The sequence below is a fragment of the Amblyraja radiata genome, chromosome X (genome assembly GCF_010909765.2).
Source record: "Amblyraja radiata isolate CabotCenter1 chromosome X, sAmbRad1.1.pri, whole genome shotgun sequence".
Taxonomy (NCBI): domain Eukaryota; kingdom Metazoa; phylum Chordata; class Chondrichthyes; order Rajiformes; family Rajidae; genus Amblyraja; species Amblyraja radiata.
In genome coordinates, this window is record NC_045999.1 from 5,991,606 (window position 1) to 6,012,751 (window position 21,146).

At 45.9% G+C, this 21,146-nt stretch overlaps 2 protein-coding genes across 2 annotated transcripts; one reads left to right on the forward strand and one right to left on the reverse strand.

Annotated features, from left to right (window-relative positions):
- Window positions 1-2,043: 2,043 nt before the first annotated feature.
- On the reverse strand, window positions 2,044-3,015 carry LOC116968256. Its single transcript, XM_033014949.1, has one exon. It carries the CDS (start codon window positions 2,906-2,908, stop codon window positions 2,171-2,173), a length of 738 nt encoding a protein of 245 aa, XP_032870840.1. The 5' UTR covers window positions 2,909-3,015; the 3' UTR covers window positions 2,044-2,170.
- A 4,208-nt stretch (window positions 3,016-7,223) lies between these two features.
- On the forward strand, window positions 7,224-21,074 carry ubl7 (ubiquitin like 7). Its single transcript, XM_033015145.1, has 10 exons — window positions 7,224-7,483; window positions 8,662-8,781; window positions 10,323-10,405; window positions 11,498-11,582; window positions 13,099-13,156; window positions 14,287-14,420; window positions 16,010-16,059; window positions 18,585-18,752; window positions 18,842-18,967; window positions 19,858-21,074. The coding sequence occupies exons 1-10, from the start codon at window positions 7,282-7,284 to the stop codon at window positions 19,993-19,995; spliced, it is 1,164 nt and encodes a 387-aa protein (XP_032871036.1). The 5' UTR covers window positions 7,224-7,281; the 3' UTR covers window positions 19,996-21,074.
- Window positions 21,075-21,146: the final 72 nt, after the last annotated feature.

Genomic DNA, 21,146 nt, shown 5'->3' on the forward strand with positions numbered 1-21,146 from the left:
TCAGCGGGTGCAGCAGCATCTATGGAGCGAAGGAAATAGGCAACGTTTCGTCCCGAAACCCTTTGGGTTTCGACCCGAAACGTTGCCTATTTCCTTTGGGTTTCGTCCCGAAACGTTGCCTATTTCCTTCGCTCCATAGCTGCTGCTGCACCCGCTGAGTTCCTCCAGCACTTTTTGTGTACCTTCGATTTTCCAGTTCCTTCTTTAACAGAAGAGAAGCCTCATTTGTTTTTAAAGCTCTTTTTTTTATTAACTACACTGAATGGAAACTGATCGAGCAACGTTTTTTTTCGTTTCCTCTGTGTATGCGAGTACTCAGTGAAAATGATATTAAAGAAGAATACTGAAGTCGGGTCAGGTCAGTCCCTCAGCCCACGGTCACCTCGCTGCTCGGTACTAGTTCTGGCTAAAGATATCAGGGGGTATGGAGAGAAGGCAGGTACAGGATACTGAGTTGGATGATCAGCCATGATCATATTGAATGGCGGTGCAGCAGCATCTATGGAGCGAAGGAAATAGGCAACGTTTCGTCCCGAAACGTTGCCTATTTCCTTTGGGTTTCGTCCCGAAACGTTGCCTATTTCCTTCGCTCCATAGCTGCTGCTGCACCCGCTGAGTTCCTCCAGCACTTTTTGTGTACCTTCCATTCGATTTTCCAGTTCCTTCTTTAACAGAAGAGAAGCCTCATTTGTTTTTAAAGCTCTTTTTTTTATTAACTACACTGAATGGAAACTGATCGAGCAACGTTTTTTTTCGTTTCCTCTGTGTATGCGAGTACTCAGTGAAAATGATATTAAAGAAGAATACTGAAGTCGGGTCAGGTCAGTCCCTCAGCCCACGGTCACCTCGCTGCTCGGTACTAGTTCTGGCTAAAGATATCAGGGGGTATGGAGAGAAGGCAGGTACAGGATACTGAGTTGGATGATCAGCCATGATCATATTGAATGGCGGTGCTGCAGCATCTATGGAGCGAAGGAAATAGGCAACGTTTCGTCCCGAAACCCTTCGGGTTTCGACCCGAAACGTTGCCTATTTCCTTTGGGTTTCGCCCCGAAACGTTGCCTATTTCCTTCGCTCCATAGATGCTGCTGCACCCGCTGAGTTCCTCCAGCACTTTTTGTGTACCTGCGATTCGATTTTCCAGTTCCTTCTTTAACAGAAGAGAAGCCTCATTTGTTTTTAAAGCTCTTTTTTTATTAACTACACTGAATGGAAACTGATCGAGCAATGTTCGACCCCAAACGTTGCCTATTTCATTTGGGTTTCGTCCCGAAACGTTGCCTATTTCCTTCGCTCCATAGATGCTGCTGCACCCGCTGAGTTCCTCCAGCACTTTTTTGCGTACCTTCGATTTTCCAGTTCCTTCTTTAACAGAAGAGAAGCCTCATTTGTTTTTAAAGCTCTTTTTTTATTAACTACACTGAATGGAAACTGATCGAGCAACGTTTTTTTCGTTTCCTCTGTGTATGCGAGTACTCAGTGAAAATGATATTAAAGAAGAATAGTGAAGTCGGGTCAGGTCAGTCCCTCAGCCCACGGTCACCTCGCTGCTCGGTACTAGTTCTGGCTAAAGATATCAGGGGGTATGGAGAGAAGGCAGGTACAGGATACTGAGTTGGATGATCAGCCATGATCATATTGAATGGCGGTGCTGCAGCATCTATGGAGCGAAGGAAATAGGCAACGTTTCGTCCCGAAACCCTTTGGGTTTCGACCCGAAACGTTGCCTATTTCCTTTGGGTTTCGCCCCGAAACGTTGCCTATTTCCTTCGCTGCATAGATGCTACTGCACCCGCTGAGTTTCTCCAGCACTTTTGTCTACACTCACCAAGAATGGTACGAAACGTTGCCTATTTCCTTCGCTTCATAGATGCTGCTGCACCCGCTGAGTTCCTCCAGCACTTTTTGTGTACCTTCGATTCGATTTTCCAGTTCCTTCTTTAACAGAAGAGAAGCCTCATTTGTTTTTAAAGCTCTTTTTTTATTAACTACACTGAATGGAAACTGATCGAGCAACGTTCAGATTCAGATGCAGATGCAGATTCAACTTTAATTGTCATTGTCAGTGTACAGTACAGAGACAACGTTTTTTTTCGTTTCCTCTGTGTATGCGAGTACTCAGTGAAAATGATATTAAAGAAGAATAGTGAAGTCAGGTCAGGTCAGTCCCTCAGCCCACGGTCACCTCGCTGCTCGGCACCAGCTCTGGCGACTCCCCGGCTTCATGCGGCGCCCGGGCCTCGGGACTCGGCCGACACCGACACTCGCGTTGCAGCCGCTCCAGCTGCCGGGCGGTGGTGCCGAGCGCGGCCTCCAGTTGCCGGCTCCGCTGCCTCAGGTGGTCGTTCTCCCCCTTCAGGCAGGCGATCAGGGCCCGGGCGACCCGCTGGCTGGAGGCGCAGCGGAGCCGCATGATGGCCTGGACGGCCGCCTGCTCCCAGGAGCGAGGAGGGGCGGCGGGGGTGGCGGCGGCGGGAGCGGCCGGCTCCTGGTGCAACCAAGGCCGCGGGCCGGGGTGTCTCCGCTTGCGGGCCCGGGACGAGCGCGTCTCCACTGTTGTTGTTGTTGTTGGAGAAGCCGGCGGAGGCGCCACTTGGCCGGCAGCAGGCTTCTTGCACAGGCCGAGGCCCAGGAGCAGCGTCCCTTCCTCCAGGTGAAGCGAGCAGACGGCGGCCCCGGCCCCGGGCTCCAGCTCCAGCCCGCGGCCCCGCAGCGCCTGCAGCCAGTGGCCCCGCTCCTCGGCGCCGCTCGGGAAGCCGTAGAAGCAGAAGGGTTCGAGGCACGGGCAGTCGGCGCGGAGCAGAGGCCGGTGCCGCTCACACTCGGCCGCCCGCCACTCGCTCAGGCCGCCGCCGCTGTTGGTGCAGCCCAGCACGGCGCAACACCGGCCCTCCGCCTCCTCCTCCATCGCCGAGACTCAATGCAGCAAGAGGGTGGAGCAACAGCGCTTTATTATTGGCAAGCGCAAAGATCCTGCAGCAGAGGATCTGTGGTCAAATGTACTGAGGTACAGTGAACAGCAAAGATCCTATAGCAGAGGATCTTTGGTCAAATGTACTGAGGTACAGTGAACAGCAAAGATCCTGCAGCAGAGGATCTGTGGTCAAATGTACTGAGGTACAGTGAACAGCAAAGATCCTATAGCAGAGGATCTTTGGTCAAATGTACTGAGGTACAGTGAACAGCAAAGATCCTGCAGCAGAGGATCTTTGGTCAAATGTACTGAGGTACAGTGAACAGCAAAGATCCTATAGCAGAGGATCTTTGGTCAAGTGCAAAGATCTTATAGCGAAGCTTCCTATAAGATCTTTGGTCAGTGTACTGAGGTACAGTGAACAGCAAAGATCCTGCAGCAGAGGATCTTTGGTCAAGTGCAAAGATCTTATAGCGAAGCTTCCTATAAGATCTTTGGTCAGTGTACTGAGGTACAGTGCACAGCATAGATCCTATAGCAGAGGATCTTTGGTCAAGTGTACTGAGGTACAGTGAACAGCAAAGATCCTATAGCAGAGGATCTTATGTCAAGTGTACTGAGGTACAATGAACAGCAAAGATCCTGCAGCAGAGGATCTTTGGTCAAATGTACTGAGGTACAGTGAACAGCAAAGATCCTATGTACACAAAATTGCTGGGGAAACTCAGCGGGTGCAGCAGCATCTATGGAGCGAAGGAAATAGGGAACGTTTCGGGACGAAACCCAAAGGAAATAGGCAACGTTTCGGGTCGAAACCCGAAGGGTTTCGGGACGAAACGTTGCCTATTTCCTTCGCTCCATAGATGCTGCTGCACCCGCTGAGTTTCTCCAGCACTTTTGTCTACACTCACCAAGAATGGTACGAAACGTTGCCTAGTTCCTTCGCTCCATAGATGCTGCTGCACCAGCTGAGTTTCCCCAGCAATTTTGTGTACCTTCGATATTCCAGCATCTGCAGTTCCCTTTTGAACAGCAAAGATCCTATAGCAGCTATAGGATCTTTGGTGAACAGCCTTTGTCTGAAGAAGGGTCTCGACCAAAGATTATAGAGCTCCTCTAGTATCTTTGGTCTCGACACGAAACTATCCCCACGACAGGGGGGCCACATGAGTGGCACGGGTGGGGGACAGATTTGTGAAATTTTGAGAAATGCACATTTATTTATCTATTTATTTATTTAATTCTTTATTTCGAACATGTTCAAGTTCAAGTGAGTTTATTGTCATGTGTCCACAGATTTGTGAAATTTGAGAAATGCACATTTATTTATTTAATTCTTTATTTCGAACAAGTTCAAGTTCAAGTTCAAGTAAGTTTATTGTCATGTGTCCACAGATTTGTGAAATTTGAGAAATGCACATTTATTTATCTATTTATTTATTTAATTCTTTATTTCGAACAAGTTCAAGTGAGTTTATTGTCATGAGTCCACAGATTTGTGAAATGCACATTTATTTATCTATTTATTTATTTAATTCTTTATTTCGAACAAGTTCAAGTGAATTTATTGTCATGTGTCCCTGTATTGGACAATGAAATTCTTGCTTTGCTTCAGCACACAAAACATAGTAGGCATTTACTACAAAACAGATAAGTGTGTCCATATACCATGACATAAATATATACACACATGAATAAATAAACTGATAAAGAGCAAATAACAGAAAATGGGTTATTAATAATCAGAGTTTTGTCCGAGCCAGGTTAAATAGCCTGATGGCTGTTGGGAAGTAGCTATTCCTGAACATGGTTGTTGCAGTCTTCAGGCTCCTGTACCTTCTACCTGAAGGTAGCAGGGAGATGAGTGTGTGGCCAGGATGGTGTGGGTCTTTGATGATACTGCCAGCCTTTTTGAGACAGCGACTGCGATAAATCCCCTCGATGGAAGGAAGGTCAGAGCCTTCAGAACAGAATAAAAGAATAAAAAAGCAAGTGTGAAACAGCATACAAAAAACAAAACAAGAATATTTATAAAGTGTCATAAACAATATCTATAAATAAATGAACAGGATACTGTACAGGATACTGAGTTGGATGATCAGCCATGATCATATTGAATGGCGGTGCAGGCTCGAAGGGCTGAATGGCCTACTCCTGCACCTATCTTCTATGTTTCTATGAAATCGTTTGTGTCCGAAAAGGAGCAGGAAGAAGCCAAAGCTTATTAATTCCCACCCCTTATTCAACAGCTTATAATTATCTTATACAAATTTAGCAGCTATATGTACACCAGCAGCTATATGTACACCAAATTATTTACATTTATAAACTAATCAACTACTTGTAATATTATATTATATTTTATATAAACTGCATTGAACAAATTGTATAGCCTGTGAAAATGTCGGATGAATTCTTCGCACGGTTCATGTATTGTATATATTTATTACCTGAATAAAGTCTATTTAAATTTTTTTTTAAATCCTTCTCTCCAGAGATGCTGCCTGACCCGCTGAGTTACTCCAGCACTTTGTGTCTATCTGAAAACTTTTGCTTGCCTGCTATCTCTTGGGTTTATGGCCCCGACCACGGGTGATCAAAGGAGGAGGACTGACTGAACTTTGTTGCCTTCCACCACAGTGAAGAATGCTGTGGTGGATGTTTGTGTTAAATTTTATTGTGTATTGTGTGTTATTTTTAAGTGTATTGCAGCTGGCAAATTCATTTCACTGCACCTGCGGATGTATGTGACAAATAAAATTGGCTTTGACTTTGAAAAAGACTGCAAAAAGTTGTAAACACTGCCCAGTCCATCAGCGGCTCTGACCTCCCCAGGGGATCTATCGCAGTCGCTGCCTCAAAAAGGCTGGCAGCATCATCAAGGACCCACAACATTCTGGCCACACACTCATCTCTCCGCTGCCTTCAGGTAGAAGGTACAGGAGCCTGAAATCTGCAACACCCAGGTTCAGGAATAGCTCCTCACCACAGCCATCAGGCTATTAAACTCCTCAAACAAAAATTGAAACTTTAATAGCCTATTACACTTTATATGCTTATTTATGTGTGTGTATATATATATTCAATGATATATGGACACACTGATCTATTCTGTATTTATTTATGCCTACAATATACTGTTATGCTGAAGCAAAGCAAGAATGTTTTTGTCTGAGTCTGTCTATGATGCTGCTGCAAGCAAGATTTTCATTGTAGCTGTGAGCTCCACGCTTGAATGAAAGTTTGAAAACACTACCACTGGATTCATTGGGAATGTAAGAATCTAACATGACAATAAACTTGACTTTACATGTCTGGTTAAGATTTAATATATTTATATATCATCTACATATACTACCATATATATTTCATGGTCAGAGTATTGTTCCAGCATAGGTGTCCATTCAGTCCACTGGATCCAGGCTAGCTCCCAGTAAAGCTAAGCCATCAGTCCTACAGATGCTGGTTTACACCGAAGATAGACACAAAAAGCTGGACAGACAGCATATCTGGAGATAGTGGGTGACATTTCGAGTCAGGACCCTTCTTCATACTGATCTTTGTTCTCTAGAGATGCTGCCAGATGCCCAGTGTTACTCCAGCACAGGTGGGGAATCTTCTCATGTTGGAATGCCGCATTAAGTTAGCTGTAATCTAACAAGGCCACATCCAAGAAACTTCAATTAGGTATACTTCAAAATGTACATTATTTTGTTAAAATAGCCCTCATGACTTACTAATGTTTTAATTGTCAGTCGGGGAGGATTATTTCGTTGAATCTTCTTTTACTCTTTGGTATTTTAAATACGTTCATTTAAAGATTAAAATTAAAATAATAAAAGACGAACAAAAACATATTAATAAAAATAAAAGGTAGACAAAAATGCTGGAGAAACTCAGCGGGTGAAGCAGCATCTATGGAGCAAAGGAAATAGGCGATGTTTCGGGTCGAGACCCTTCTTCATGCTGATCTTTATTCTCTAGAGATGCTGCCAGATGCCCAGTGTTACTCCAGCACTTTGTGTCTGATCTGGTTCACTGCTCCCCACAGAGGCAGCCTTGTCCTGTGAGAGTAACAGCAACGACCTCTGCGCCGGCGGTTCAGTCAATTCAAGCAATTGCCGCAATGCACTCTGGGATTTGTAGTCCAAAACTACTTCATTGAAAACTAAAGAAGTAAAACAAATATCCTGATTCTTCAGGTAATTATCACTGGTGGCTCCTTCTTTCCTTGGGTTTATTTTCTCTATTTATTTCCTTTTATTCTATTTTTCACCTGTTTTTGTGACGGTTCTGTGGTCATTTCCGGTGCGGTGACGGGGCCGAAGCCTGATTTCCGGCCGGCGTCGCCCAGCAACGGGGCGGCCATGAGAGCGGACAGCATCGCGGTGAAGTTGGCCGAGCGGCCGTGGGCCCCGCGGGTGTTGTTGTCGCTGCCCGAGGAGCCGCAGACCCCGGCCCTGACTCTGACCGCGACCGGCGGCGGCGGCGGCGGATTCCGCATCTCCGCCCTCAAGCAGCTGATCGCCGACAAACTGCCCGGCGCCGCGCCCGCGCCAGAGCTCATCGGTAACGGGGGGGGGGGGGGGGAGGGTGGGGGGGGAGAGGAGGGGGGAGGATGAAGGGGAGTGAGGATGAGGAGGGGGAGGGGGAGGGGGTAGAGATTGGGGTGATAGGAGGAAAGGGAGAGGGTGGGGGGAGAGGGGGAGGATGAAGGGAAAGAGAGGAGGGGGAGGGAAGGAGGAGGGGGAGGGGGAGAGGAGGGGGGAGAGAGGGGAGGGGGGGGGAGAGAGGGTGGGGGACAGGGGGGAGGAGGAGGGGGAGGAGGAAGGGGTGGTGAGGAGGGGGAGAGGAGGATGGGGGGAGGGGGTAGAGATTGGGGGGAGAGGGTGGGGGAGAGAGGAGGAGGGCGAGGAGGAGGGGGAGGGGGAGAGGAGGAGGGGGAGAGAACGAGGAGGGGGTGGGGGGGAGGAGAGAGGGGGTGGGGGAGAGAGAAGAGGGGGGAGAGGAGGGGGAGGGGGGGGGAGAGAGGAAGGGGAGGGGGGAGAGAGGATGGGGGGAAGAGAGGAGGGGGAGGTAGAAAGGGGCAAGGGAGGGAGGGAGGTAGGAGGGAAGAGTGGGAGGGTAAGAGGGGGCAGGCGGTGAAGGAGGACAAGGGAGAGGGGGAGAGGTGAGGGTAGAGGGGAGTCAGAGTGGTGGGGTAGATGACAAGCGGTTGGATGGTAGGGTAGCGAGCAGGCGTGACAGGTTAGGGGAGTGGGGAGCAGAGGGGCAAGGGTGGGAGGGAGAGGGGAGAGGAGCAAAGGAGGGAGGGGAAATGGGTAAGTGAGGGGGGATAGTGGGTCAGGGTGTACAGGAGACAGGCGGGGTGTGGGGTTGTAGTTAGGGGGTCAGGGTGGGAGGGAGCCAAGCGGTAGGGGGACAGGTTAATGGGAGCAGGGGGCTAGGGTGTCAGGGTGGAGGTAGGATGGGGGGGGGGGGAGGGGCCATGGGCTACGGGGATGATGGGGGGCAAGGGAGTAGGGGGTAAAGGTGGGGATGATATGGGACCAAGAGGTGGGGAGCAAGGAGACAGGGAGTAGGTTGACTGGGAGGTAGGGGGTCAGCTGGGAGGAGTGGGTGGGGGTTGGAGGCCAGGGTGGGGGAAAGGAGGCGCCAAGCAATGAGGGGGGAGGGGTGAAGGGTTGGGACTGGTCCATGTTGGGAGTGAATTGTAGATTGACAAGTTGAGTCAACCGATGTTGCAGAGCTGGTATATTGCGGACGGAAGCTGAAGGATGAACAGACGCTGGATTTCTACGGGATTCAAGCAGGCTCCACGATTCATGTTCTGAAGAAGTCATGGCCGGAGCCCGAGCAAAAACCAGGTTGGGAACATTGCTCGTGTTGTGTAAATCATTAGATTGGTAATCCACTAAAAAAGTCAAAAGACTGACCCAGACCCTATGAACTTGAAGCTACAGGCAGTAGTTTGAGCGCAGAATGGCTCAAAATCATGTATCTCTCCAGATACATGATTTTAAGGGAAGCTTGAACAACAGGAGGGAGATAGGGACAATAAAATATACCATGGAAGAGATTAAGAACATGAAGGAAGTACAATACAATATAATACAATACGGGTTTATTCGTCACATTGCACATAATGTGCAAGTGAAATGAAGTTCGTGTGGAACAGAAATGTCAGGGGAGACCTCTGTACTACATTATTTGAATTTTATTTAGAGATACAATGTGGAAACAGGCCATTTGGCACACCATGTCCGCGCCAACCAGCGATCACCCGTACACTAGTTTTACCCAGCACAAGAGGGACAATTTACAGAGGCTAATTAACCTATAACCTTCTACGTCTTTGGAGGAAACCGGAGCACTTGGAGAAAACCCATGGGGTCACAGGGAGAACCTGCAAACTCTGTACAGACAGTACTTTAGTCAGGATCGAACCCGGGTATCTGGTGCTGTGAGGCAGCATTTCTTCCACTGTGCCGCCCGATGCTTTTTGTTGAGCTATAGTAAAATGGGAAAGAAGAGATTCTTGTCTTTTTGTAAACCTCATTTGTCTCTAATTCAAAAATATTTGAAATAAAAACTGAAAATGCTGAAATACTCAGCTGATAAGGCAGCACCTGTGCAGAGAGAAATACACTTAATATTTCAGGTTGATGTTTTTTCCGCTGGATTTATTTAAAATATTGTTAGTAGCAATTGATGGAACCAATCTAGAAAATAAGTCACCAGTAAATTCCAGGAACTTGGGTTAAAATAAGGAGATATATCAAGGGAACAGTTTCACACAAGGGATATGTAATCCTTGGGTTGCAATGATAATTTCCTGGGCCTATTCTAGGTTTGGATTCATTACTATTTTACGTACCGGGATACAGTGAAAGGCTTTTGTGTTTGCGTGCTATCAAATCAGATAATACTATACATGAATACAATCAAGCCTAACACAAGTACAGCAGGTAGAGTGAAGCAAAAGATACCAGAGTGCAAAATATAGTTCCTAGCATAGTAGGGTAAAAAGTCCTATGAGTTAGCTTGGAAAATTGGGACTGTAAGCTAACTTATAGAAGGATTGCTCAGATGACGTTGATCAGATCCCAACTAGAAACTTGCAGTCTGACTTGGACGAATTATCTCAGGAACATTATATTGGCCTTGGATGGGGTGTGGTACTGGGCTTAGTTTTAAATTGTGTGGATAAATTATATAATCTTAATTTGGCAGTTATTAGTTAAAACTGGCTTATGATGAATAGTTGGAAGGGGAAAAGTGAGTGGGGTGAAGAGTGTGCTGTAAATACAGCTGTTTTACAAAAGTAATTTATAGCCTTAGGGTTATGTTGCTGGTGTGTTTTGTTCTTGCCCGCGCTGGAAATTATTGACGCGTTGCTCCATTGCAGAACCCGTGGACCAGGCAGCGGCTGCGCGGGAGTTCCGCGTGCTCCAGGCAGCGCTGCACGCCAGCCCCGCCTACAGGGACGCGGTAAGTGAATGTCGGCGGATCAAAGGGCATTCTGTCCGCTGTCTTCAGACTCGAAGGCAAGATGTACGACTGGAACGTTTACAGGCATTGCCAAAACTGGCTATGTGGTTGATATCAAAGGCCAAACGTTGTGCTTTGCAGGCAGCCACAGATGGGTTGGGCGGTTGGTCAAACATTGGCAAATGGAATTCAAGTTGAAGAAATGGGTGGAAAACATAAAGAGAATGTAGTACATAGTGAGAATGAGAAGATACTGAGAAGGAAAGAAACAGTGTAGGAAGGAACTGCAGGTGCTGGTTTAAACCAAAGATAGACACAAAAAGCTGGTGTAACTCAGTGGGACATATAGCATCTCTGGAGAAAAGGAATGGGTGATGTTTCGGGTCGAGACCCTTCGGCCCCCAGTCCTTCTCTCCAGAGATATTGCCGATCCCGCTGAGTTACTCCAACTTTTTGTGTCTAAGGAGGGGAACAGATGGACCCTGGAGTGCAAGTCCATAAATTCCTGAAGGATAGATAAATAAGGTGGTTCAAATGGTAAGCATATATCTGTGCCATGCCAAATCTGTATGACACTTTGCTTGGGTCTCACTTGCCGAATAGTGTCGATTTCTGATCATGACACTACAAGAGAAAATGTTACTTTCAGCAGCACAACAGATATGTAAACATAGTCCTCAGTATATATACATCCAGGTCTATGTAGCTCAGAACTTATTTGGAGGTTGTAGTGTTTAATAGTCTGGTTGTAGGGAAGAAGCTGCTCCTGAAACTGGACATTACAGTTTTCAGGCTCCTTTTCCACCTTTCCGATGGCAGGAGTGAAATGAGAGCATGGCCAGGTTTGTGTGGGTCCCTGTTAATGCTGGCTCAAAGCCAAGTTGACTGTTCCTAATCAGTCCTTGCCTTTTCAGTGCATGTAGATACTGTTTCTCAGAATCCCCTCCAGCAACTTTCAATCAATTCAATAAAGCTGATACTGTAAGTTTCTAACAGTGTTAGTCTGTTCTATAATTGTACTGAGGCAATAGTCACTGGAGACAAAATTGAAGGAACAATGACTATTGAAACAGTTTTATCGATTAATTGCAGGTTTATAAGATGTTGAGCAACAAAGAATCACTGGACCAGATTATTGTTGCAACCCCAGGACTCAGCAATGACCCCATTGCTTTAGGTGAGTTTGGATAATCTTCATTGTGCTTTACAAGTAGAAATGCTGAGAGTTGTTGCTCAAACAACACGTGCATTATTGTCACCTCAAGTCATGCAGCATCTGAATTTGTTCCTTCACCCTGTTCAGTGCCATGAAATTTATTACCAACAGCGTAACTACTTCCACCGAGGATCTTCAAACAGAAAGGCCAACACTGAAGGGAGGCACAGCTTGTAGAGCTACTGCCGCACAGCACTAGAGACCCGGGTTCGATCCTGATCTCGAGTACTGTCTGTGAGGCGTTTACATTCTCCCAGTGACTGTGTGTTTTCTTTGGGTGGTCTACTTTCCTCCCACATCCCAAAAATGTAGGTTGTGGCCTCTAAATTGTCCCTAGTGTGCATTTGAAAATGTGATAACATAGAACTAGGGTGGTCGCCGTGGACTGAAGGGCCTGATTACAATCTGTATCTCTAAACTAAACACTACACTACCAGATTCCAAAGGCTGTAAGGATGGGTGATAAATGTGGCCAGACAGATGCAGATATAGGATTGGTGTATGTCCCCATTCATTTCTCTTGTAGTCTTCCTCTTGCTTCCTTCCACTTTCCCAAGTGTGATTGTCATCCTCGTTCCTTTGATGCCGATACCATGCGCCCAGAATATATTAGTCTGTGTTTGCATATGTTCTGTAGATGAGCTGCAATTTTGGGATTTCAGCTGAATCGCTGACATTTCCGCCCTGTGTTATTGTGGAGATTGGTATTCTTATTTGCACAGCGTGTGTAACCTCAATCACTTCAACTTCTATCTTGCATTGAGATAGTACCTTCACGTTATAGTGAGTTGTATTTTGTAGTTGAAGTATATCCACTACTGTTGCATTGGCAAGTGTTTGCATGCAGTAAAGGTTTCAGAAGCTCTGTTATAAAACATGCTTGTTGACATGGATGAGTTGGGTCAAGGGTCCTGTTTCCGTACTGTATGGGTAAACTCCCTGTCTTGCTTCAGTGGTGCAACAGATTCTTGAAGCACTTTTGAAACGGCCTGCAGTGCAAAAGGGATTGTACGTGTCACGGAGCAGGCCCTCGGTGCCATTGACATGTTTGTCCTGGGCTTACTAAAATGCAACACTCTGTGCTTTTCTGAGATATATTCCATCTACAAATCCTTGGCCCCCTTTCCGTATTGATCTAGATTCTGTGGTAATCTTCATTGTCTACTATACCTGGGGAATTGGTCGCTCAGAACCAGAGGGATGGTATTGCATGCAGAACCAGGCTAGCACGTCTTGTTAACGTGATTGAGGCAAGCAGACTGAACACAGTACAATCCTACAAACCGTATCTTTGTTCCTATATGAAAGCCTTAGAAATAGTGGGTAACTAATTCAATTGCTCGTGTTAGTAAGTGAATGAGTAAGGTCCATAAAGCTGATGATGGTCCCTGAAGACCAGCTCCACAGCAATATAAACCCCTTTAAACCAAGTCCACGTGTTTTATTTGATCCTTGTTAATTTTTATTTCTGTACTAGGTGTACTTCAAGACAAAGATTTATTTGTTCTCTTCACTGACCCAAGCCTGTTGGACACGTAAGTGCTGATTGTAAAAATATGTTGTTTTCTTCTCCTCTGAGCTCGCATTCCAGTTACCTGAAGAAGGGTCCCGACTCGAAACATTACCCATCCTTTTTCTCCAGAGATGCTGCCTGACCTGCTGAGTTACTCCAGCACTTTGTGTCAAACTTCGGTATACGGCAGCATCTGCAGTTCCTTTCCACACTACACTTGGGGTAATTTACACTGACCAATTAACCTACCTCTGGCATACATGGGGAAATGGCAGCACGTGAGGTGCAGGTACAATGATAATCTTGCTTGCAGCAGCAGCAGCATCACAGCCACATTGACTTGGATAAACACAAAACAAATCATGCACAAATTATATTTAAAATTTGTAATAGAAATAAGACCGTGCAAGAAGAAAACAAGACATTAGTGCAAGATCCTAATTATATTAAAAAAACAAGTCCATGGTAGTGGGAGAGGTGGGATGGGTGTTCCATTGTCAAAGTAGAATTAAGGTTTATGGGTTGGTTCAAGAACCTGATAGTAGCTGTTCCTCAACCTGGTGGTGTGGGATTTCAGGCTTCTTTGCCTCTTGCACACCCGATGGTAACAGTGAGAAGAGAGCATGGCCCGAATGGTAGAGTTCTCGGATGATAGATGATGCCGTAGCCTCATTGAGATGCTTTTGATGTAAAGGTCTGCTGTGCTATAAATATGCAAGATAGACACAAAATGCTGGAGTAACTCAGCGGGACCGCAGCATCTCTGGAGAGAAGGCGTGGGTGACGTTTCAGGTCGAGACCCTTCTTCAGACAAAGTCCCGCTGAGTTACTCCAGCTTTTTGTGTCTATCTTCGGCTTAAACCAGCATCTGCAGTTCCTTCCTACACTGTAAACATGCAAAATTAGCATGTCCAAACCAAAGCTTGCCTTTGGGCACGAGTCCCAGATTGAGGAGCGCACACCACCGCAAGTCCATTACGATCTGTTACAGGAGGCACCTCATTTCTTTACTTGGCAGCTCAGGAGACCACTGACCAGACTGACCGAAGGGACATCGGTGTTAGATTTTGCACATCATACAAACTCAAGAAATGAAGTTGCTCGAAACACGTTACTGCTTTGAGTTTAATGTGTACATCATCTCCTTGGCAGGTTGATCACCTCACACCCTGCGCTAGTCAATGCAATGGTGCTGGTGCTACACTCTGTGACTGGCACTACCCCTCCTCCAACTGCTGGCAGCAACTCGAGGAATATTCCATCTAGTTCATACGGCGAAGTGCCAGGTAAGAATTGCATCTGTACAATTAAAAATGTGACATTTATAGAGCATAGCATTTTAAATATAGAAACATATAAAATTATAAAAGGACTGGACAAGCTAGATGCAGGAAAAATGTTCCCAATGTTGGGCGGGTCCAGAACCAGGGGCCACAGTCTTAGAATAAAGAGGAGGCCATTTAAGACTGAGGTGAGAAAAAACATTTTCACCCAGAGAGTTGTGAATTTATGGAATTCCCCGCCACAGAGGGCAGTGGAGGCCACGTCACTGGATGGATTTAAGAGAGAGTTAAGATTGAGCTCTAACAGCTAGTGGAGTCAATGGATATGCGGAGAAGGCAGGCATGGGTTATTGATAGGTGACGATCAGCCATGATCACATTGAATGGCGGTTCTGGCTCGAAGGGCCGAATGGCCTCCTCCTGCACCTATTTTCTATGTTTCTGTGTTTCTAAATGGCACAACATTCCAAGATGTCTTGTCACCAATAAAATGAGATTTCTAGTTTTTTGGAGCTAAGGGCGAGGTCACCATAAGTGTGTGAAGTGTGTGCTGAAAATCACTTTGAACAGTGGGAATGCAGATTCCTAAAGATTTGCAAAGCACAAAGGAGAGTTCAACCAGTAAGAAAAGACCAGTCATGGGCATTTCATTCGTTGCCCTTTTTCCTGGACATGCAAGTTTGCAGATGGGAGGAACAGTTACTAGTTTACCAATGAACCTTCTTTGGAAGTCTGAAAAAGGGTCTCAACCCGAAACATCACCCATTCCTCCTCTCCAGAGATGCTGCCGGCCCCGTTGAGTTACTCCAGCATTTTGTGTCTATCTTCATTGGACAGGCAGGCTGGGTGAAGAACAGTCGCAAACGTGTTAACCCGGCTTACCGCTTGCCTGGATTCATTTCTGTTTTACTACAGGTTTCCAGCACTTGTTTCCATAATCTGATACAACAGAAGGTTTGTAATAAGGGCAAAGAAATGTGTTGCTGGAACCCAAATGGTTAGTTTTGCCAGTGTCTGAATGGGGGGGGGGGGGGGGGTGGCTTTCCGTTTCTGATGGGGGGTTTTGTTCCCCTCTCCTCCTGTATGTTCCTTTGGGAATTCCAGTAGTTCTCTCTCACTATTTCTCGAATTACTATTGTGTTACATGAAACACATTATGATTGTCCACTAGTTAAGACCGATTTACTTGCCCATAATACTTGCCCACTTTATTATACCTGTATTTAATTTCTCCAAATGGTTATTCTGTGTTTCTCGTCTCAATGTGCTTTTACTGTGTTTGATTTGCTAGTTGGAGGCTTCCCTTGTGTGCAGGTTATTCTGACATTGAGATAAGCAGATCAGATTGGACTTGGTCATCGTGGAGAGAGCATTGTGCTCCATGCCGTAAATTATCTTGTTAACCCAGGAAAAAATTCAAAGCTGACTGCACAGATTGATTCAATCCAGGCTTCTAACATTGCCTGTTCCAGTTATCTGTTAAGGCAGGGCAGCAACCAGACTCGTAGTCCGCACACATGCATTATAAGCCCACTCATTCAATTTTACCATTAAGAGTTCAATTTGTAACTCTTCCCTTCTTCCTGTTTCAGGGGGATACCTCTTTGACGGGCTGTCTGACGATGAAGATGACTTTCAGCAGGTAAGCAAAGTGCACACTAGTCACAGAGAAAGTACGTGTGCATACAACATCTTCATGCAACTTGGAAATGGCTTTAGCAGAGCTGCCAAGTAGTACGGATTTTCCGTATTTTGTAGGGAAATGCAATTAGAATACGGTTTTGTGTTGTTAAATACGGATTTTAAATATGGAGTTCAGTTCAGTCTGAAGAAGGGTCTCGACCAGAAACCCTGTGGGCTCTAATTCTCTTTCTCAGTGGTAGTTGAGCCTTTGATTATTTTTCAGGCAGTGGTAGAATTCTGGATAAGCCTAGTGGTGAAAGGTTACCAGTAGGATTGCAGTTACATTGGCATTGGCCCTGATTTTAGAGAACTGTGGGTGGGCTCAAGGGGGAGAGAGAGAGGGGAGGGAGAAGGAGGGAGAAGGAGGGAGAGAGAGGGAGGAAAGGAATAAGAGAGGGAGGGAGAAAAAAAGGGAGAGGGAGGGTGGGTGGGAGGGAAAGGGGGAGGAAGGGAGAGAGGGAGGGAGAGAGGGAGGAAGGAGGGAGAGAGAGAGAGAGAGGGAGGGAGAGGGAGGCTTCCAAATGGCTTCTACATCATCATCTGGTGCTAAAAGCAGGAAGCAGCCGGTCAAACAACAGTAGACAAAGAGATGACAATGAATGCACTGTCAAGTAAGGTGCGTAGAAGACATGTCAATTGGTAGCAAAGTTATGCATTCTTGTACACTTACATGGGTATGACTGCACATAAAAAAGAACGTTATTTTCAGCAAAATGGCACTGCGTAAAATACTGATTTCCTCAGCAAAATACTGATTTTCAGGCACTAGAATACTGAAATGCTCTGACAAAACTCGGCAGCTCTTCAAATTCAAATACCATCTTTTTAATGTTTATCTATAGTTTGTTTTCCACGATTCTGTACATTCAAATGTGTTAGGAGTAGGCAATTAAGTTTAGGAAAATGTTGCTTTATTCTGTGTGAGATTTAACCTCGGAATTATTTAAAAGTCTTCTTGGTTTAAAATTCACCAACACAAGTACCTGCTTTGGTTAGTGGGATTAACTAGCAGTTTAAAATGAAAAAGTTCTCAGCTGTCCTTGGCAATATAAATAGACTTCTGTTTCTATTGCAGTTTTCATTACATCTGTGTAACGCAAGTTATATTAGTCATTTAAGTGCTTCATGTATGTAGACATGGTGTTCATAGAAAGTGGCTCCCAACGATTTTGCAGAAATGTTTGTTACATAGAAACATAGAAAATAGGTGCAGGAGTAGAGGCCATTCGGTCCTTCGAGCCTGCACCGCCATTCGATATGATCATGATCATCCAACTCAGTATCCTGTACCTGCTTTCTCTCCATACCCCCTGATCCCTTTAGCCACAAGGGCCACATCTAACTCCTTCTTAAATATAGCCAATGAACTGGCCTCAACTACCTTCTGTGGCAGAGAATTCCACAGATTCACCACTCTCTGTGTGGTGAATCTGTGGAATTTTTTTCACATAGCTCATCTCAGTCCTAAAAGATTTCCCCTTTATCCTTGATGTTGTACATCATTTGTAATAATGATTAAAGTAAGAAGGCAGATAGTCCATTCTTGCTGCTTATGTCGAGGGATAAATATTGGACCAGGAATCCATGCGGTTTGAATAGTCTCTGGGATCTTGCCCGGGAAAGCAGATGAGCTATCAGTTTAATCTTGTCCTTGGGATCATGCCTCCACCTCAGTGCTGCAGTGAATTGCCAGCCTGGAGCTTTGTGCCTGCCTCTGGAATGGGATTTGAGAGCAACCTGCTGTCTCACCCTTGACCCGCAGCCGACAGCATTTATTTTCCCAGGTCAAGGGAGGGCCATCACCCCTATAAAGCCATCGCATGGACCTTCTCATTTGCTATCTTGAACGGCTCTTTATGTTGCAAGTAATGGGACCCTGGAGCCATATAACACACTCTGTCCTGATGTACCAGTGCTTATTTTTATCTTAATCATAATAATATTTTGATCTGTTTGTAGTTGATTACTGTATACGTGGAGAATGTGTTTAAGAAGGAACTGCAGATGCTGGAAAATCGAAGGTAGGCAAAAGTGCTGGAGAAACTCAGCGGGTGCAGCAGCATCTATGGAGCGAAGGAAATAGGCAACGTTTCGTCCCGAAACCCTTCGGGTTTCGACCCGAAACGTTGCCTATTTCCTTTGGGTTTCGTCCCGAATAGTTGCCTATTTCCTTCGCTCCATAGATGCTGCTGCACCCACTGAGTTTCTCCAGCACTTTTGTCTACGTGGAAAATGTTTTTGGTTCAGAGATACACCATTGAAACAGACCCACCGAGTCCACACCGACCATTGATCACTAGTTCTATGTTATTCCATTTTTTGCATCTAGGGGCAATTTACAGAGGTCAATTAACCTGGAAACCGTCACGTCTTTGGGATGTGGGAGGAAACCAAAGCACCTGGAGGAACCCCACGGGGTCACGGGGAGAAGGTACAAACTCCACACAGGAGGCATCAGTATAATTCTTTCTGCTTTCTTCACAGTCCCGGGCCACAGCCTCCTCGAGCAACGCCGCTGGCTCCCGCCCCGCTACACTAGGCTACAGCGGCTCAGTGGGACCTCGACCCATTACACAGAGCGAGCTGGCCACTGCCCTGGCCCTGGCCAGCACACCAGAGAGCAGTGCCGTCACCCCAACGACAGGGGCGCAGGTGTGTTGACACCCCCTGCCCAGCCGCTCCCACCCTCCTCTGCTGCCTGTTCTCAGCCACTAACTTGGCCTGTGCTTCCTCTCCCACAGAGCACGTCGTCGAGTCTGTCTCCGGTGATGAATTCAGGCGTGCCGTCGACTGCGCCCATCAGTCACGACATATTCAGTCAGGCCCTGCAGCAGGCTCTGCAAGCCTCCAATATCACGGCACTTCAGGTAGGTGTTTCTCAACCAAGGCCTCCAGAGTTGATTATCCATTGAACAATGAAATTCTTACTTGCAACTGCTTAATAGTCCCATAATTTGTTTAAATTCAATAAAATTAATACCATGGTAAAAACCTTGGCAAGTCCTAGCGTTATCAAAGACAGTCCATGGAAGTTCATAGTTGAGGCTAGTGTTCTTCTTTCGTGTGACGTGCACAGCCTAAAGTTGTTGGACAACTTGTTCTATTTGATCTTCCATTTGTGCACGTCGAGTTGATTGCATTAGTCGAAACAGGGCGGACCACGTGAAGGTTGCAGTCTCCCCACCCCGAGGATAGTGTTGTGTAGTATTCAAGTGCCTGATGGTTGCTGGAAAGAAGTTATTGTTGAGCCTGGCAGTCATGGTTTTCAGCACTTTCTTCGCAATAGTAGTAGTGACGTGAGACTGTGACTAGGGTGGTTTTTGATATTAGCTGCCTTTTTGAGGCAGCCCCTCATATATAGATGCCTTTGGTGGGGAAGTCAGGACCTGTGATGGGCCAGGCGGTGTCTGCCCCTTTTTGTAATCTCCTCCGTTCCTGGGTGTTTGGTTTCCCAAACCAGACTGTGAGGCAACTATTCAGTGTGCTCTCTACTGTACATCCTCAATCTTCTAAGGATGTAGTAGTGCCTTTGCTTAGCTTTGTGTGCAGCACTGAAACTAGGAGGTTTAAGGAACTCCTGACCACTGCATCTTTTGGAGGGTTGTGAGCCAAACTCACCCTGGTGGCGAGCACATCCAAAAAAACACCCTGTAGATCTCCACGTTGTCAAATTCAGCTCCATTGCTTTAATTGGTAGCCGAGCAAAGGCTGGAAAGGAATAGTATCTGACTCTGGCCCTGTTTGCCCCCCCCTGCAGAACCAGTGGCAGCCTCAACTTCAGCAGCTGCGGGACATGGGGATACAGGATAACGAGCTGAGCCTTCGAGCACTGCAGGCGACCGGAGGGGACATCCAGGCTGCACTGGAACTCATTTTTGCTGGAGGAGCCCCTTAGCTTGGATGGCCCGTGCTCATTACCACTAGAATAAAGGAGCAGAGTGCATGGCAGAATGCTTAACTCCATGGACTGGTGTGTGTTGTAAGGAAATATAATTATAGGGTGAACATTAGCACTGGTAAGTTTATAACTCCTATGAGTATCCTTTATCCAAAGAAAGATGCCTTTATCCAAAAGAAAGGAGCGAGAACTGATTGAATATTAAAAAAGAACCAATTTCCTGTTGATTTTAAAAATGTGCTGAGGTTTTCAGTTACTATCAGAGACCATATCTGTTGGGAAATGAGACAGTGTCACACTCTCTGTTATCTGGCTTTGGCACCTGGTATTTTGCCTTTTCTTAGCAGGCAGCAAATTGTGCCAGGTGTTGGGATTTAAACATTGTTATATGCCCCAGCATCAAAGAGCCTTCCCAGTTTGGAGAACTTTTACAAAGCCTTTATAATTGGGTTTAAATTAAAGTCTTGATTCTGTTCCCCATCGATTCTGTTCCCCATCCCTCAATGGAATTGGCACCTTGAGTCAGCATTTCAAATTCTGAACATCCTCCTTCCTAAACTTTACCTCTGAAATGCATAGATTTTAAGCTCCAGTGCAGAGTGTTTCTCACCTGAGAGTTTGCTTTCAGACCTGCCCTTTTTATGTTGTCGTGCATGCTGCCAATGAAGACCCGAATCGCGATTATTTTTCTTCAACGCTACTGCCCGTACTGCCATGTCACGGGCAATTTACATGGTTTTGCAAAACTGAGCATCTTATGACGTTATGATCTTCTGAAGGGCAAGTATGGTCTTTGCCGATTTATTTATCCACATGTTACCAGAAAATGAATTTTCATAAACAACTAACACTTCCAGCAGCTCGTCCATATGAGCTGGTGATGTGCTGGGTTGCATACACTTTGGTTGGATGCCTTGGCAAGTATACTTTTTGCCCCTCTGCATGTGACAATTAGTCTCTAGGTCATGAAGAATTGTAACATCTAAGATTCCCAAATCGGTGAAGATAATAGGTTTGCAACTGTTGTGCGCTATAACAATTTTAAATGCATCAAACATTAAAGATTTCTTTGATCACTGGGTCGTGGGTGTTATTCTTTTGACTTTCCAATTTTTCAATGTGTTGGCTCAAAATGTGGCACGAATTCT

Coding starts and splice junctions, on each gene's coding strand:
- LOC116968256 (XM_033014949.1), bottom strand. CDS start 2,908: ATGGAGGAGGAGGCGGAGGGCCGGTGTTGCGCCGTGCTGGGCTGCACC.
- ubl7 (XM_033015145.1), top strand. CDS start 7,282: ATGAGAGCGGACAGCATCGCGGTGAAGTTGGCCGAGCGGCCGTGGGCC. Junction 7,484..8,661: donor GCCCGCGCCAGAGCTCATCG/GTAACGGGGGGG, acceptor CCGATGTTGCAG/AGCTGGTATATTGCGGACGG. Junction 8,782..10,322: donor GGAGCCCGAGCAAAAACCAG/GTTGGGAACATT, acceptor GCTCCATTGCAG/AACCCGTGGACCAGGCAGCG.